We start from the raw sequence: 20,863 nt of genomic DNA on the forward strand, positions 1-20,863 counted from the left end.
GGATTTTGAAAAATTTTTTTATAGATAGTGAGTGAAGAGGAAGGTAAATAAAGGAAGGGAGAAATATATAATACATGTACACCCGGGGCGAGTAACTAGTACCAATAATATTAAAAAAAAATTGTCAATTTTTTTATGATTTAACATTAAAAAAACATAGAACCCTAAATTTTCACTATTCTACCATCAACCCCTACTTTTTATTAGCGATTTTAATTTATATGACAAAACAACGTTTGCGGGGTCAGTTAGTATAATTATATTAACTAATTAACTAATTAAGTAAATAAATAATTAACAAAAATTAATGATTTGTAGATCTAATTGTCTGATAGAGAAACTGAGTCTCTGGCACCGACGTACATATGAACCGAAACAATGGATTACAGAGATTTGTGCTACAAATTTGGCTCCGCCATCCATTATGCATAGATTCAACAAAACATCTCTATATAACTGATCTGAATAGTTTCCTATCCCGAATGTACTAACAATACGTGGTTACAGATAGTTTATACTGAGAACTGAATCAGTACTTCCCAAACTATTTGCAAGTGGGTCGCAGAACTGAATCAGTATTTCCGAAACTAGTTGCAAGTGGTGGGTCGCAAGCTAGTATTGATCGGGTCCTGAAACTACAAAGTGCAGCATATGGCATTTTGTTCTTTTGAATGATAATGGAATGGTGTACCCGCCTGCGCTAACGGTTTACGCTGGCGGGGCACCAGTGGAGGATGATAAGATGAGTATGAGGTGGTTTACGCTAGCGGGGCACCAGTGGAGGATGATAAGATGAGTACGAGGCCAGATCAGTTAGCCTATCGTGATTAATTCAACATGAATTTATCACTATCACATTATTAGCAATATTGTCATTAGTCCACAGTACTAACAATACCTTTCCTCCCTCATCCCGCAGTACGGCATTTGAGTCTGTATTTTTTTTAAGGAGAATTCACACAGCACCCTAGACCCAAGTTAAGCTAGCTAAAGCTTGTGTTATGGATACTAGATAACTGATCCATATACATAGTTTTTTTTTGTATATAAATACATATTATACATAGAAAACACCCAGACGGATACAAACAATCATACTCTTGAATACAAATGTTTGTGCAGTGCGAGGATTCGAACTCGCGACCATCGGTCGTAAAGCGGTCTGCTAGACCGCTAGAACACCGAGGTCGTCAATCGTAATGTTATTTATTAGGTCACAGCTATTAAAATTTCATTATATATTATTTTGTCTGAAGACTAAAGTAAAATATTAACTTGAACTTTAAGGTCCCGGTGATCTAGTGGTTAAGCACACCGTCTTATTTCTAATGTCGCAGTTTCTATTCCTCGCATGGGATAAAGACTTTGTGTTCTTGAGTATGATTATTTGTATCTGATGGTCTTTGAATGTATCTTATTCATGTATTAAAATTTCATTATATATTATTTCTATATTATCTCCTATTTATATATTATGCCATCTCTTTTAGAGTCTCACAATACAATTATAACCTCACAATACAATTGTAACAACTTAACTACACTGTATGCATGTGTTTTATATGTTTGTGATACTGCAATAAATAAACTGTCTTTGAGTTTGTATTACATAGTTGTGTCCGATCAAGTTTAGGAACCACTGAACTGGGACTTTATTGAGATTATCCTGCCAATGTAATTGCTGTGTGGCCGGGACAGACCAATAGAGGAAATTAAGCTAATTTAATATTGGCAGTGACCACCATTGTAATAGTACAATTATTGCAGGTGAAATTAGAATTAAGATCGGATTTCTGTATTTGGATAAAGCGATCCGGACTATCCATATCTGCGATCAGACAGTACAAATATTGTATTGGAATAATAGGGGAGAATCCATTTCTCTTTAGATAAATACATAAGTATATACTTATATCTATTATATTTTATATACCTATATCGACGGCATTGGTGTAATAATTTAGCACACTGTTTTACTTCCGATGGTCGCGGGTTCGATTCCTCGGACGGTACAAATATTTGTATTCATACGATTGTTTGTATCGGTATGGGTGTTTTTATGTATATTATCTATGTATTTACAAAAATAAATTTAATTTTTGTATCAGTTGTCTAACACCCATAACGCAAGCTCTAGGTAAAGTTTGTGTTGTTCGGGCTAATCTTCAATACTATTCGATAGAAATTTATATCGAAATAATTATATCGAATTTAGAAAATTATTTTAGTGATAGATAGCTCATTTATCAAAGAAGGCTTTAAGTTATAACATCACGCTATAACCAATGGGAGCGGAGTTGCGATGAAAAATGTTGCAAAACATCATTACGTTAAAAATCTCGTATCACAGAAATAGAAATAACCGTTTGATACAAATAAACATCATTTAAGCAGTTTTATTTAGTAATTCTTTTTCCTACCGTCACATTGGAAACCTTCACTTCATTCTTTTTTCTTTCAATTCCTAATCTTTCTATCTTTTTTTTAAACTTATTTCCACTTACGTGCCGTTTACCTTATTTTTAATATTACTCTCCTTCCTAAAGTTGCCTAGAAGAGATTGCGTTAGCGATAAGATCGATACCTGTATCTTCTTCTTTCTTTAATCTATTGGTATATTTTTAACGGTTTTATTTTTAGTAATACTCTCTTTCCTAAAGTTGTCTGGAAGAGGTTGCATTAGCGATAAGACTGGCTTCTCCTCCTTTTTTCTGTAATCTATTGTTATATTTTTCAATGTTTTTAATGTCGGTGTAATAAAGCATTATAAATAAATAAATACACACTTATGTGTGTCTTGTTCGTAAAAGTTCGTAGCATTTATTTTTATTGACACCATTTAATATTTCTCAGTAGCATAAAAACTGGCAACATTAAACTTCTTATCAAAGGTATAGTGACTCATTGAAAAAAGAAAAAGTAAGTCAACCTTTCCCAACATTTTATGTATTTTTAATGGAAGAAAAGCGCCATAACTGAATAAAAGACACTCTTGTCCCGAACAATGAAATTAATTTCCTACACCGGCACAGATAGCGCCAATTTCAATCCAGAATTCAAATTCACTGTCATCTTTTTCCGAGCAATTTTCAACTGTGAAATAAGAATATTATGGGTGAAATTCCCTCGGCCCGAATTACGACATATTTGGATCATGGGCAGTGGAAATGGCACATTATTTTGTAATGAGCCGCCTTTAGCCCCTAGCATAATATGCTTGCATTAAAAATGTTTTATTCCCATCTTGGCACTTCTTTAATATGGATATTTCTTGTTTGATACGATTTTTATAATTGAAAAAGTAAATTAATCTCTTACAATACTGTGTTTTCGCTGAAAACATTTTATTATATATATATAATTAAATTATAAATATTTAAAGCTTTCATATATAAAAACAAATAATTTTTTTTTACGAAATTGGTTGTTTGTAACTAAATAATTAAATAATAATAATAGATTTTAATTTGATTTTAGACATACACCTATATAAGTGTCAAATGTAACTGGTAATATAAATATAATATAATAAACTGGTTTTTAAAAAATCAATTGAGTTTCTTGCCAGTTCTTCTAAATTGAATCTGTATACTGATCTGGATGGGAATAGGGAATAATACATAAAACTTTTCGTTCATAGGCGACTGTGAGTCTACATGAATAAATGAGTTTTGATTCCATAAGATAAGGTAAGATACAAGATATGTATACTATAGTATTAGTGTATAAACCAATGTGTTACAGTATATGCTTTATTGAAAAAGCAGAGTAATAATAAAAAAAATAGCAACCATTTTACAGACGTTTCACAGAGGGTGAGTACAAATATATGTATTTGATAGCTAAATTATTACCTTAAAATTTTGAAAGTAACTTTAATTTGGGAGTATTGAAATCGATTTCCTAAATTCTTTTTTTAAGATAATTCATACACAAACCGATTATGGGATTGTGGGAATTATGTTCTCTTGTAACTTAGTGATTACTTGCTTAATGAATTAATGTAGTACATGGAAAAGTGTAGAGAAATGAAAATTGCGTCCCAAAATTTCAAATACAAGTTTCAATAAACTGTCGCACAGAGTAGATATTGTCTGTTTCGAATTTGTATAATATGTGAATTTATTAATATCTCATTACAATAATACATTTTAAACTTTAAAAGAAACGTATTATGGTCGAATTTTGATCACTGGGCAACTAGTACATATAAAAACTTTAAACCTTTTTGAAACTATACCTACTTATACAATATAAAACATTTATTTATGTCCTATGATAATGCAACTAAAATGTTATTTTAACTTAAAAATTAATGTATTATGGTCGAAATTTGATCACTGGGCGATTAGTAGATAAACCTTTTTGAAACTATATCTTGTTTATACAATTAAAACATAAAACGTTGCACAGATGAAGTAAAGGATATTACGGCAAAAAGCAATAACCACAACTTAGCGACCGGAAAGTCGTATTTCTAATTTACAACCACTAAATATGTGCGTAAAACGCAACATCATAATTTATTTTAGTAGGAAACGTACGCCGTGAATCACATGTGTGAGAAATATTAAAATTTTGAATGTGTCGTTTGTTTTGTGCGCCGCCATTTTTTGCGAGAATTGGCGGGAAAAAATTCTGTGTTCTTTATTTACAAAATTTTAAGTACCAATTTTGAATATAATTGTTTTAATATTATAAACGCGAGAGTTTGTGAGTATGGATGCATGGATGGAGGGATGAATGTTTGTTACTCTTTCACGCAAAAACTACTAAACGAGTTTCGATGAAACTTTACAGTAACGTAGCTGATACATCAGAGTAACACATAGGCTGTAAATTTTATGCGGGTGAAACCGCGGGCAAATCTAGTAGAATATGATTTTAAAACAATGTTTAATGATGAATTTCTTTACATGTAGCTTATTACAAAATGAAGATAAAAATACAATGATTGCATTTTTTTGTGCTGGCTAGATTGATACTATTGTTAGTTTCAATTTAGTTAAACAAGCCTTTACGATAAAACAGAATAACAAACCCCAGGGTACACAATTTTTAACGTTTGTATTACAAAAAATCGCAATGGGTCGTGTCACGGACGTTATATGATAGCGTGATTTCAGTGTTTCTATTCATGTACCGTTTACTATCAGCTAAACTGTCAGCTTGTTTACCATTCCATTTAGATCTAAAATATTGTGGATAATAGCTAGTTGTATTAGCAATATTAGACATATTAAATCAAATCGGATCAAATCGGATCAAATCAGAAATCATTCGTGTAGGACATTTTAACCGATCATGAATCCTAAGTTTTTTGTATTAATATTTTTCCCTATCGTAAAGTTCAGTATACTGATTGAATCGAGAAGATCTGGCAAGATACTCAACTGAATGTTTTTTTTAAGGCCAGTTTTTTTAGTTACTCTTCTATAAATTTATGTAATCAACTCAAATCAAAAATCATTTATTCATGTATTTATTTAGGACATTTTAGCTGCTCATTAATATTAGTTTTTTGTATTAGTATTTTTCCCTACGGTCCAGTTCAGTATACAGTTCAATTGAGAAGAACTGGCAAGATACTCATCGGATTCATTTTTATTTTTTTCATTTACATTGTGCATCTATATAGGTGTCTATGTCTAACATTAAATGAAAAACTCGTGCATGAACAACTATTGCCATGCACATTTGTTTAACAAATCACAGATCTCTAACTTATTTATAAAATAAGAGTATCCATTTTTTATATTTGAAATGAGTTAAAAACTTTGTTATACGTAAACAAAATTAATGATTAAAGTTTCAACAGAAGTACCCAATTTCTTAAAAAGTTATTAAAAGAAATAACATTGCAATAAAAAAAAAACACATTTAAATTGACTATAAAATTCGTAACTTAGATCCAACTTAGAAACTACTTAATTAGTTCAATTTGGTTTGAGATCGAACATAAATTCTAATTCAAAACTTAATTTACAAACTTTAACACTTAAAAATTTATGAGCAGTGTTTAGTTAAAATGTAGTCTTTATTATTTAAAGAGATAAAAAATAAATCGTCATAGTCTGTACTATAACAAAAGTCAATGGTACATAAAAAATATATTAAACCAGCTGAAGTAATTTTACAAATATTTACAAACTTTATGAGCTGATGAAGATGGATGTCAGTGACTGTTTCACACTAAACGACTGGAAGGATTTTAATTAAATTTTAATTAAACTAAATACGTATATATATCCCAGAATAATAAGTAGGACATATCAAAATCATTTTGTGGTGGCACAATTCGATATTCATTCAATGAAAAATAGTCCATTCCAAGATATATAACAAAATATTAGATACATTTAAATCCAATAAAAACAGTGGTGATAAGTAAGTTGTAGGAATTCATTAATGTAATTATAAAATTAAAAATTTACGTATCCCCGGCATCACAAAACTTAACTTAAATTTAATTTAAGTTTAAAAAAAAACTCAAATTAATTCAGCCAGCTTTCAAATAATATGAATATCAAAAACGGTCCATTAATTTAGGAGCTACCATACTACAGACAGACATGCAGATACTCGTCGAACTTATGACACCCCTGTTTTTGCGTCTAGTGTTTTTCTTTTTACATCATGTTGGTGGCAAACAAGCACACGGTTACCGTAGCCTATGTACGCCTGAAACACCAGGGGTGTCACATGCGTTTGCCAACACTAAAATAGCCAAATTTTACAATATAACGAAAATAAAAATATGCACTTATCATTTTTTTTGTTGTTTATTTAAGTATTTAAATCCACAACAAAAACAGTGATAAGTGCGCTGTCACTACAAAGGGGAAGTATTTTTAATAGAAAGGGCAAAAGAATTCTCGCTGCAGAACCAACTTCGATCAAACTTACACGATCTCGGGTCGCGTTTGCCGAAGTTTTAATTAAATTAGTGATCTTGATGTTGTACCGTTCTATTTTTGTTACGAATTTTAATTTATGGCGCCGAAGAGTTTGTCAATGGATGGAGTTTTTTGATGCTCGCGTTTGCTGATTCCATGTGTTACACTTTGACAGACTGTTACATTCAAAGTAAAACAGTATTGTTCATACTGATATTATAAACACGAAAGTTTGTCCTTACTTAATGAATTTGTATTATTTGTTTTTATAATGCCACTATTAGTACGTATGAGACAACATACCTAGGATTTGGAAGCCCAGGGTTAACTGTTTTTTTTTATTGATGACTAGCTGTTCCCGCGACCCCGTCCGCGTGGAATTTAACTTTATTTTTCTAAACTAAAAGTCGCCTAAGTTACTCCTTATTACATCAGCTACCTGTCAAAAGTTCCGTCAAAATCTGTCCAGCCATTTCAGAGATTAGCCGGAACAGACAGACAGACGTATTATACCGTATTTATATCCATATACATGTAGTAAAAAGGGTTATTTCAATATTACAAACAGACACTCCAATTTTATTTTTATGTATAGATGTATAGATAATAAATAAATAACCCTGGACAATTAATACAGCGCCATCTAGTTCCACGGTAAGTATAGCTTGTGTGCAAGGACTAGATGGCGCTGTGTGAATACTCCAGAGAGGTTATTATTAGTTTTCTTCTCTCATTTCCTATACTCATATAAAATTAAGGACATATTTTTAAAATCGGTGTCAAAAGCAATCGAATAGCAAAATTATATAACCCATACCTAAATAAACCAGTTTATACAATTCAGAAAACCTTATGAATAATAAGCGTTTTGCCATTTCTAAAGCGCGTCCTGGCGGTAGTCCAGGAGATTAAATAATAACTGACTAGTTTGCGGGTTTGAACGACTCTATTCCATTAGCCATAAAGATCATTTTCGCGTACACAAGTTCGCAATTGATACCCAAAAGTATAGAGTCGATTTGCAGTAACGTTTGTTGGGAATCCCATGAAATATTAGACGAAGACTGACTAAGCTCTTTTGGAGATTGCTCCATATTTGTAGTTCATAATGAAATGGCCTAGCTTTTTTTGTGATTAAGTGTTCTTTTAGCATTTGTGGAAGTTTAATTAAGTACACCTTTAAGACTGTCTTACCAGATGTGGTAGTTAGAGGTATTGTCTGAGTAGGTCATTTGTCGTCGATGCTTGTTATTGATAATTGATATGTCCAGATTTCGCTAGTTGTAGTGGAATCAATAGCAGACGGCCTTCCGTTGTCTCTTATATTAATTTGGTTTGTTATCGATGTGTTTGTTCATTATCTACCGACGAGTTTTTTTTTATGATTTATTTATAATGGAATGGTGCACCCGCCGACGCCAACGGTTTACGCTGGCTGGGCACAAGTGGAAGATGATAAGATGAACATGAGGTCAGGTCAGTTAGCCCATCGTGACAAATTCACCAGGAGTTTATCACGATGGTTTCCAGAAGGAACCGCGGAGGTCAACCTGACATGGTACATGGTACATTCTGAGTCGGCGGTCTAAAGCAATAGTCGCTAGATAATATAACATGAGCTCAACTATTGATATAAGTACCTTAACATCGCAACATTGGAAACATAAAATATTGCAGAAGAATTATATAATAGTTTTCACAGCACCATCTAGTTTTAAGCTAAGAAGAGCTTGTATCATAGAGACAACTGCTGGAAAAACATAATTACATACACATTTTTTTATTATATTTATAATAATATTACTTTAGAAATCCAATAACAAGTAAATGTTTCCATTTATATTCATATTATGAATACAATGTGTTAGCATCGTGCGAAGAATCGAACCTACAATTATAGGATATAAGACGGTGAACTAGACTACCGAGGTCGTGAATTAAATTCTAAAACCCGCAATGTAACCCTTTCTGCATATTTCTAGATTGGAAGAGACAGAAAGCCAAAAGATCCAATTGTGAATGTGTTGTTGAAAAATGAATTGCCATTAAAATGGCAAAGGAGATCGCCATATTTAACGAAAAGCTCTGTCAATAAATTAAAATCTGAATAGCCTTTGTAGATACAAGAGGATTAATTAAACAAATTCTATTTGGCCCCGGAAAAATGTTAGAAGGCTCAAAAACCGGGGGAGAGAAATGCGAGACCGCTGAAACTTAATCATTTGACGGAAAGGGAATCAATTTTGAACGTAATGGTAAATCGGACTGTCCTGTGGCATCACCCGTATAATGGTAACCATTTCAATATATTTAGTGGAAAAATATATTGAAATGGTTTACTTTACCTTACTAAGAAAGAAAGAAAGAAAGAAAGATATAATCTTTATTCAAATAATCTTATTTCACTTTTGAGTGGTCACATTTTTTTTATTCCACCGCTAATTCGGAATGCAGACTCATCAAAAGAAGAATAACCAAGAAACTTGTGCGTTGCTCTTTTAAATAAGTATTGTTTTAATTAGATTTACATTAACAAGGATTAGGCAGGCGACAATCAACACAGAAACCTAAGTAACTAATTGATTAGAGAGGTGGTTGAAACTTGAAATTACTGTAGCTATTAAATAGTAGCTAATGTTAGTAATCAGATACCAAGAATATCTTCTCCATAACAACGATTTATAATAAAAGAACAAGAGAAAGGATCTGAAAGGGAATACTAATAATAACACTGGCAATTTACATAGTGCCATCAAGTCTCAAGCTAAGCAGAGCTTGTGTTATGAGTACTAGACAACTGATAGAATACATAAATACTTTTTTTGTAAATATATACATAATATATATAGAAAACCAATACAAGCAATTTTACTCACGATTACAAATGTTTCTACGTGTTTGGGAATCAAACCCGCAACCATCGGTAGTAAAGCGGTGTGTTTAACCGCTAGACCACCGAGGCAGTCAATAAAAATAGAACCAAATAGGTTTACAGTAAAAACAATATTATTACATATAATAAAATCGTGCGAGGCGAAAAGTAACTTCTTGTGAGTAAAGATTTCATGTAAAAATAGTTGGACGTATTAGGACGTAAATAAGATAATTTGCCTAAATTTTGCTCTATATATATATTATAGAAAGTTGAGAAAATTACTTAATTTCATGATTATTTTTAATACGCCACCTACTGTTATACTCATTATTTAACAATAATATGTATACTATGGAACTAATGTTAATATTATTTAATTCAATAATACAAACGAGTAAAATATTACAATTCCAATACCGATCGATCGAAATCGGTTACGGTAAACCATCAGCGTGCTATTACCAAACTTCTATTTTAATATTAAGCGATTTTATAATCAACGCGTTCATCCGCCATCTTGTTATTGTACATCGTAAGAAAACTTTTAATAATTCCACATTAAGTACTTCGACGACGTTGTAAAGATACTAAAGTATGATTTAATGAAAATAATACACCATTTTGTACTTAAAATTGATGGTGCGAGTGTTGTTAATTGCATCTTAATGCTTTTAATAATGATTAACTAACGCCGGTAGCTTCGCACGCGTATGTATATTTTCATTACTATACTCCTATACTTATATTATAAACATACAAGATCTGCTTGCCCGAGATAGATCTATAGATATACACGATCTGTCTATAGATAATATAATATTAATAATAAGAGATAGTAACTAATATTTTTAAGTACAAGTTTTCAGCATATGTATAAAATCTTTATAGGTAAGAAAAATGTTAATATGATTCTATACATTACAGGGTCATGGTATAGTGTCTATGGCGCCTGACAAGGTCGGGAGTTCAAGTCTGGCATTAAAAATGAGTAAATTCCGGGAGACAATTGTAGGCTCGCCCTTCGCTTTGGATTCAAATATACTAAGCGAAAGCATATCAAGTATTGCGTTCACAAAGTATACTTTCCAAAATTGATATATAACTATCCCTTTTGGGATAACGATATATATGACAGCCTCGGTGGACTAGTGGTTTAGCACACCGCTTTACTATCCGATGGTCGTGGGTTCGATTCCTCGCACGGTACAAATATTTGATTGTATTGATGTTTGTATTGGTCTGGGTGTTTTCTATGTATAATATGTATTTATTTAAAAAAAAATGTGTCCATGTATTTTATCAGTTGTCTAGTACCCATAACACAAGCTCTGCTTAGCTTGGGACTAGATGGCGCTGTGTGAATTGTCCTGAGATATTATTATTATTATTATTATTATATATATATATATTATAAATGCCAATGTACCATATCATTTTAATCTCCACGCGGTTCCCTCTAGAAACCAAGTGATTTCATCACGATGGGCTAATAGTAATTACAATATCTCCACCATATAAGGTATTGTAGAATAGTCCTTTATCCATACGTATTTAATATTAATTTCCTTTATTCGCGTTATTAAAGCATTAACTAATGTAACAAAGTTAATTTAATTAACAATCGGCTTTAAAATAAGGAAATTGTATGCGGGCGTGACAAGGTTAAGGCCGTTTTATTATAAAAGGTGGGTTTACACGCATTTAGTTACTGTTATAATTAAGCGAATAATAATAATGATTTGAAATAATTTCAGGTAGGACTACTACAAGAACAGGTGAAAACGATAAACCGATATTTACTTTACCAGATCTTATACTATAGCCTTTATCCTATATTTACATCGATTGTTATAAAAAAAAGATGATCATATCTTAAGGAAGGTGTTACATATGAATGTGGACGGTTATAAGAACAGAGGAAGAACGAAAGAGAAGGATGGACTGTGTGAAAGATGATATGGTAAGAAAGGGAGGAAATAACAATATGACTGCGAACAGGGATGAATGGAAGAGAAAAATATAGTACGTCAACCGCAAATAAATAGGAAGAAGCAGATGATGATATTATAAAAAATATATTTTGTTTGTTTTTATTCATAATATTAGAATGGTGATCCCGCCTGAGCTATCGCTTTACCATAGCGAGGCAACAGTGGAGGTTGATAAGATGAGCATGAGCTTAGGTAAGTTAATCCATTATAGAAATGTCACCAGGAATTTATCACGATGATTTCCAGGGGGAAGCGGGCGTGGAGGTCTAAATGACATGTTACATTGGCTGCTAACTATTTTTTATTCTTATATCATTCTTCTCATTCATTCTATATTTTATTAGACAATAAGTGGAATATATAAAGAAAACATAAAAATAAAAAAAAGCCACAGCTAGTTATTATTAATATTAGCAATGTGAAAGTGTTGTAGTTTGTTACCTTGGGTGGGGGGAAGGGGTAGGGGGGCTATACATATAGGCTATAATTTAAACGGATATTATGTGAATTTGGAGAAATAGCAATATAATGATAAGTATAATGCAGACGAAGTTGCGCGGGACAGCTAGTATCAAATAAAATGTGTATAACATTTGATAGTATGGTTTTGATTGGGAAAACCAACGTGGGTGACCAATTGAACTGTGTCATAAGACGTAGGCAGCTACTGAATGTGAAAAGATACCAGTGTTACGATTGCGTCACTTGAAAGTGACACCGTGTCATCATATTATTTTTTATGCGTGTTTTTATATTTATATTTTGTATATAAATATTTTGTTTTTTTTTATTCCAGAATTTTTTGTAATTCAAATAACTATTGATTTACTTATTACAACTTTAGCAAAGTTAGTTGACATTATTTATTATGTCATAGTTTAGTTGACATAAGTAAATCAAGCTCTTTAGCAAAGTTGGCAGTCTGTAAACACACAAAATCTAAATATATATAACTCAAAGGTGACTGACATAGTGATCTATCAACGCACAGCCCAAACTACTGGACGGATCGGGCTGAAATTTGGCATGCAGGTTATGACGTAGGCATCCCCCAAGAAAGGATCTTGATAAATTCCATCCCTAAGGGGATAAATTATCGTGAGCGAAGCCGTGGGCAAAAGCTAGTTCATATATATACATATGGCAGTTTGTATACACACTAAATGTTTGTCTGAACAACATTATTATTTGAAAAGAGTAACACGCAAGTTTCTTGCTCATTCTTCTTGTGATGAGTCTACGTTCCGTATGAGTGGTAGAATAAAAAATATGGAAAATTAAAAGTGCTCATATTCATATTATATATATTATTTCAACAATGATCATTTATATTTTTATTTACCTTATCTTCTAGTTGTAGAAGTCAATTCTTTAGTAATATAATAAGCTAGAAGGTCACAGTTGTAAGTTTATAAACTAAAATATTACATGTACTTCAAGATTTATTTCTCCTAAATCTTACATAGAAACAAATTTTTGTATGTAATTTTTCTACAGTACAAACAGAAAACTTATTTATACTTAATTGCTTTTCTTTTTAACTAATGTTATCTGAATTAGAAGAATATATGTAATTATTTTGGTACAAGGATAGCATTAGTAGTAAAACATTAATAAAACATTACATTTAGTAAAACCCCTAGGCATATAATATATAAATAAATACTACCTATTAGCAATTGAATAATAAACAGAAGGTAATAGGGAATCAACCACACTCTTCTTATATAAATATTTTCTAATATATTTTTTCTTATTACTTAAGTAATTAACCGTTTATTTGATACTTGTATTATTAATAATAATTTTACGCATTAATATTATAAAGAGAATGATGTATTTTTAAATAACATTTACATTTATAATTTATATTATAATTTAATTATTATAAATTTGCTGTTACCGGCGACATCCGCTAAGCAAACTTTCTTCCCCTATTCACCCCTTTACAGGATATTTTTTTCTCATAATATAGCCTCTAAATATTCCAGCGTTTGCTCGTAAAAGCTGACAGACAGACAGATAAAAATGCCTTTGTATTCATAATATTAATATGAACACTTATTTTCAAATTAAATGATTATATTTCAAAATACAATATATTTTTACTTCATCAGGCATCGGTCGATTTATCGATTAAGTGTTACCATTAATCGGCAAAACGACTGATGAACAGACATACATTATTTATATAAAACTATTATGTATACTCATTTCTAAATATAACTTTAATGGTTTCTACAATAAAGTGCTGGTCACAATACGCATAACGGCATGCACATTTAACTTTTTTTTTCTACAATGGTAGAATCAGGTATATAGACCATCTGATGGTAAAGAGTTACCGTTCGCTATGGACGCCTGAAGTACTAGGGGTGTCACGTACATGTTGCCAACCCTTAAGAAACAATAGTATTCTTTAAGAAATTCCTTCTCAAAAAACGATCTAATAAACGTACAATTTTAAAATTATAAGTAATAATTCACTTGTGCCTTTACTAGCACCAGTCACTAACTCGATATGAACGCAGACACCAAGGGTGACATGTGCGCGTTGTTGACCCTTAAATAACCTTAATATACTCTTCTTGAAAAACCCCATGCTGTAGTCTCTCGAAAAATCTCTCGGAAGGCAGTTCATTCCACAAGTGTACACAGGTGGAAGCTCCTCTGTAGCATTACTGTCCTAGGCCACTTATGCCCAATTTACACTCTGCCCGAGTGGGCAGGTAAGTGAGCAGCGCGAGAGTGTAAATAGTAGTGGAAACACTTCCCATGTCATTGGCGCTGCTACTCGCAATGCCCGGCGCTCCCAAGATTGTTGGTTTTTCGTGCGCGAGTCAAAGGTTTAGCAGCGCAAGTGGTAGCGTGATTTTACATTCAGCCCTCTCAGCAATATTTCCGGCAGCGCGAGTGGCAAGGGAAGCGGCTGACTGTAAAAGTAGCAGGTTCTAGCATGTAGGGACGAATTAGATATATATATATATATATATAGATAGAAAATAGTGATGTGCATTATCAATATCGATATCAAGTTATACACAACCCAGTAATAATCTGACTCTATTCCCCGCTCGAATAAAACGTTCGAATTTCAAACGCCGAGTTCTGTCGTCCGTTACGTAAGAGGTAATTTGTGAAATCCGGGCTATGTTCCCCCTTAGGCGTGAAATGGACAAATGAAAGGATAAAGTTGAACGTTAAATTTCAAGTACCCAGGTTCTTTTATTTTATTTTCGAGGTTAACTGAGCTATTAATATATATTAGGGAAAACCATTGCAATTTCTCAGAGACATTTTTAATACCTATTACGTTACAGGAAATGACAAATAATTTTATAGACAAAAGCGATGACAATAAAATTTACGATTTTTTGTTCATTATAAAGTAAAATTATATTTATTCGTATGCCATTTACTTATTGGTGCTATTTTAAGTTGATTTCTTTTTTACAAAATAAAGTTTGTTTATGTATATTTAATTGTATGAAAATAAATGTATTACTTAAGATATTTGCTAGTGAATCATTGTTGTTTAACTTCGCCGAATCACAATAAGTGTAAAGTAAAAATTCACCAATATTAATTAAAAAAAATAAAGGATTAATTACGAAATAAATATGTAACAAAGTACTGAGTAGTTGCAGCAGTATTGATAAAATCACATATTATTACTATTAGTATGGGACGTATGTATAATATGTTAGTATCTTATTAATATTAGAAACGCGGAAGTATGTTTGTGTGGATGGATGGATGTTTGTTACTCTTTCACGCAAAAACTACTGAATGAATTTTAATGAAACTTTACAATAACATAGTTTTTACATCAAAATGACATATCCGCTATAAACTTCACGCGCGAGAAACCGCGGGCGCAGTTAGTATCTTAATAAACACATTTTAAGGTAAGCAAAACAAACATTCAAAGCTCGTCTGCTTCGTTTAGCTTTAATACCAAATGTAAACAAATAAGACAGTAGTTAGAAGTCTTTCTTACCTGCGACGAAGCCAAAACAGTACGTTTAAGTTTAAACACAAAACTGTTTTTATGCGCTTAAGTCGGAATTATATTTTGTCTTATTTGTTTAAATTGTATTTCGAAATAAAATTAAGAAGGATGACTATATAATGGTAAAATTTATTTTTTAAAATAATGGTATTCAATTTGCATTTTTTATTATATACCTATTGTTTATGTTGTAGGTACATACTTTTCTTAAACCTGCTACTATACGCATGTTTATCTTGGACCTAGGAAACCCCGGAAAAAAGAAAATAACAAATAATTTCTCAATATTTCTTTTACCCAATTGTACTTGCCAAAATTATTACATATATGATTTAAAATAAACTATTTAATTTAAAATAATAACTACTCACATGACTCCTCAATAAGAATCTCCTGTTGACTTTCAACGCAGTATTGCAGCAACAAACAGATAAACACACAAGGCACAACTTGTGCTTGGGATGGCAGCATCGTGGCACAACACTATCGGTATCTATCGATAAGATACACTGCACTAAAATGGCACCTGCACATCACTGACACTTTTTATGGTTTCACTAAACTTCGGTCACTACACTGTTCTATCGGGCATTGTTCCTGTAACAAATAAATTAGAATATTAAACTGCTGGACATCTAAAATTACAAAGGAATATTATTTTAAAAAATATTTAATATAATAAAACAATATTAGAATGAAGACATTTCTTGAATTACATTTATAACATTATCTCTTACAAATATATATTCATATACCTACTATAATAATATTATGTAGAAGATAAATAAGATATTGTAAATTGTAGAAATACAATAATAATAATTAAAATTTGTATTTTTATAATTAATAATAAAATTAAATTATAAATAAACATAACATTCAGAGCGCTATTTCCCAAAGCCAATCAATTTTTTTTTCATTAATTAATATTTAGAAGTATAATTTAAAATTTACAACTTAATTTGTAAAATAACAATTGAATTTTTTAAAGTAATCTATAAAAAATAATTACTATCTTCCAAAACCAACCAGCAATCCAATAATATATTTTCATTGTTATTACATCAATAAATCACAATAATCCAAATATATTAATCACACAGTAACAATAAAATCAATTTTATTAATTCTAAACACAAAAATATAATAATAATGCAAGTATCGATACTTTAATTGTCATTAAAAAATATTATTAAAATTTACGAGTCACGTAATTTATATCGATCAAATGCTATTAGGAACAACACTATACACGAATCATGCGCAGAGCCCGGTACACCGCGGCGAACTGTTTTGAAATTTCGATTTTCGAACACCACGTTACGTCATTACGTATTCCCGGCTAGTTCTCGTCTCTGATTGGTTGTTTAGGCTATGTGAATGTAGAGATACATTAGGGGTTTATTACACTTTCAATTTAAACAGGATCTTGAGACGAATACTGGGTACAAACAACAGAGTGATTTTAATTTTATTATTGGTAGTTTTGTTTTTTTATGGATGATAATGGAATGGTGCACCCGCGTGTGCTAACGGTGTACGCTGGCGGTGCACCAGTGGAGGATGATAAGATGAGTATGAGGTCAGGTCAATTAGCAGATTGTGGTAAATTCATCAGGAATTTAACATGATAGTCAACCTGATATCAATGGCGTAATTAATCCACATTATTAACAATCCCCTTTCCTCCATTATTGACTAGTTTTTTTATGGATCTCGCGCCTGTGTTATGGTATACGATGACGGGCACCAGTGGAGGATGATAAGATGAGTATGACGTCTGGTGATTTAACCCACCATGGCAAATTCGCAATGAAGAATGGTAATAATAATACAATATGGAAGAGGACACTGACTTCTGAAACACAGGTATTTTCTATACGTAAGAATTCAGGGACTTCTTAAGTATTTGTATTTGTAAAAAAAAAAAATTTTAGACAATAAAGATAAGAATATGTAGATAGATTTTGTAAACCACGGGGTTTTTAATCCACATTACTAACAATACACTACCTCCCTTTTTAACTAGTTTTTTTTATGGATGATAATGGAATCGTGCCCCCGTCTGCACTAACGATATTCGCGGCGGGGTACCAGTGGAAGATGATAAGATGAATAACAGAACAGGTCAGTTAGCTCATCATGGCACCAGGAATTTAACAAAATCTGAAATAATTTTGTTGCCAGCCACATACAAAACGTTTAAGAAAATTATTTAAGACCTATACATTAATTATTAATCTAAATATATATAACTCAAAGGTGACTGACATAGTGATCTATCAACGCGCAGCACAAACCACTGGACGGATAGAGTATGACGTAGGTATCCGCAAAGAAGAGATTTTGATAAATCCCACCCCTAAGGGGATAAATTAACGCGAGCGAAGCCGCGGGCCGAAGTTAGTTACTCATATAAACATTTTAGTATCCAAAACAGTACACATAACGGAAGTAACAAGTCCCTAGATTTGACTGTCACAACACAATAACGACTCGAATCGATTGCCATCCAATTGGCATATTTATTATCACTAGAATTAAGAGGTCAATTGATCGGTCTCTTTATGATAATGTACAGTTCATACCCACAGTACAGTCAGCTACATAAAAATATAAAACTATTAAAAACTTTTCAATATAGTTTTTTTAAATTTGATTTTGTAGAAAGTTAAGTCGCAAAGCAAGTATTATTATTATTTTTGTATAAAAGTAGGAAAGATGAAATAGTGGTAGATACTCTATTAGATGTCTTCGTACAAACTCTATCTTGGCAGCTCTATTATACTAGTAAATTAAATTAAAGTGTGTTTATAATTTCAAATTAACATCGGTATATATATCAAAATGTCTCTGTGTTTATCTATTCTTGCTATGTCTGAAATGGCTGAAACGATTTTTTTTTAGAGATCTAATGTTATAAGGAGTAACTAAAGCCAATTTTATTTTAGAAATATTATTTATTTTAATAATAAAATAAAGTAAAAATCCTCGCAAACGAAGTAGCAGGTAAAATCTAGTATATATATCTTATTAATATTATAAACGCAAAGTTTCTGAATACCAATGTATGAATGGAAGTTTGTTATTCTTTCACACAAAAACTACAGAACGGATTTTAATGGAAATTTCAGTAATATAGCCGACATCAGAATAACACATTGGCTTAATTTCTTTCGGGTGAAACCGCGGTCACAGCTAGTATTATATAATTATAAAAAATGAAGTCGATAAAGACAACAGATTCAATTTTTATATAAAATACATAAAAATAGAAAGTAATATTGTTAAAATACACTATACAGATAACTTTGAATCGTTACTTACTTTCACATAATGGTTTATTACATTGTACAATATAAGTTTACAACAATGTTGCTCTAACAGTGTACATAAAATTCAATTTGCATCCCATACGATAATTTAAGTTATTGACACTTTCATTTTTATGAAGCTGACTGTACCAGTTCACTTCTAGTATTATTACAGTTAATAATAATGTAACGATAACAATTTAAATAGCGAACAAGCTGATGCCTGTGAATTATTTTATGCAGTTTAAATGGCAACAAAGCCTTCCAGCTATTGTATTTCCGAACTAACGATATTGAAATCTTAAAGAAAAGACCTTATTTCTTCTTAAAAGACCACCAACGCTATAGCATCATCAATAGAAATCTAATCCTGAAGATGCCTTGGTTGAGTTTTTTCAATCATCATCAGTGTCTTGCCTTTATCCTGTATTAAACATGTATTATTTTTTCCCATTATTTGCGTCAACCCCAAATAATGGGAAAAAAATAATACATGTTATGTTTGAATATATTCAATTCCCCTGGTGTTACGGGTGCTCATGGCGGTAGTCACTTACCATCAGGAACGCCAAGCGTGTTTGTCTCCTATGCCATAAAAAACTTAAACATGTGGCTCTGTAACTAGTAATGCCCACGTAGTTCGCTCGGGAAACTAGATGGTAAATTCATCACAAAGGGTTAACTGACCTGACTTCATGCTAATGCTTCAGGTATACGATTAAAGAAGACAGAATTTAAAAATCTCTGGTATTCTCATCTCCAGTCATTTTGGATTCAAATACACTCAGCGGAAAGTGGACATGTTAATTATTAAGTGCATCATGACATCAACAGTTAATAATGCCTCTGACCACCTTATCTGCGATTGCAATCGTGAATATATAACATTTATTTGCACAAGATGACTAAATGAAGAGATTCAAGCAGATATATTACTTGACAAGACTTCATTTACTTGTTCAATGCTGCAAATTGTTATATAAAATTCCTCCAACCGAGCACGGCCCACCAAAAATGGCGCGGCGAAAAAGTGGCGCGCATAACAAATCATCGTGAACTTGCAAAAAAGTGACAAAGACCCTATTGTGAAATCTTGAATGCGTATATGTCAGATCAATGGGGTTTCTTTGTATTCAATGATAGGTATCGATGTGTCAAACTTGAATGGAGTCAGAATTAAGCCAGCGTATAGAGATGGGTTTGAGATGTCTTTTGTGAATGAAATTTAGAGATCTCTGTACTTGGAATGATATGGTTATATCGTAACAATTCATTTTCTTTATTTACTTATTAAGTTAACAGTCAGATATTTCAAAATTGTACACTTTATATAAACGGGATATGTGGGTTCACAATATTATTTAATACTAGCTCTGCCTGCGGTTTCATTCTCATAAAATTTATAGCCTATGTGTTTTTTGATGTATAAGTTATATTACTGTAAAGCTTTATCCGTTCAGTAGTTTTTTCTTTTTTACTTTCGCGTTTATAATATTAATAATAAGATGAGCTCCCCATATTACGATGTTTCTCTGTTACAAACGTCTTGGTTGACTGAACATGGCAATTTTACGAATATTACAAACTGAGTTTGTACTTAATTCGTGTACTCATGATTAAAGGACTATAAAGTAGACAATTTACAATCTACTGTTATTTACGAACTTTTAGAAAAGATTAGCCCTTTTTTAGTAATTTTAGGATACGTGGTCTAAAATTATCAGCATAGTGATGATAATTTTGGAATAGATCATTTATAGATATAACGCACGGGA

General features: G+C 31.7%; 1 protein-coding gene across 1 annotated transcript in view; it reads right to left on the reverse strand.

Annotated features, from left to right (window-relative positions):
- The window catches only part of LOC131841548 (matrix-remodeling-associated protein 5-like), a 439,379-nt gene that overhangs the window by 202,463 nt on the left and 216,053 nt on the right, over positions 1–20,863 (reverse strand). Inside the window, exon 2 of the mRNA XM_059189865.1 lies at positions 16,146–16,371. Coding sequence (XP_059045848.1) covers positions 16,146–16,245 — 100 coding nt within the window. The 5' untranslated portion in view covers positions 16,246–16,371. The remainder of the gene's footprint in view (positions 1–16,145; positions 16,372–20,863) is intronic.

The sequence above is a fragment of the Achroia grisella genome, unplaced genomic scaffold (assembly GCF_030625045.1).
Source record: "Achroia grisella isolate CSIRO2021 unplaced genomic scaffold, CSIRO_AGI_Agris_v1 utg1847, whole genome shotgun sequence".
NCBI classification, from domain to species: domain Eukaryota; kingdom Metazoa; phylum Arthropoda; class Insecta; order Lepidoptera; family Pyralidae; genus Achroia; species Achroia grisella.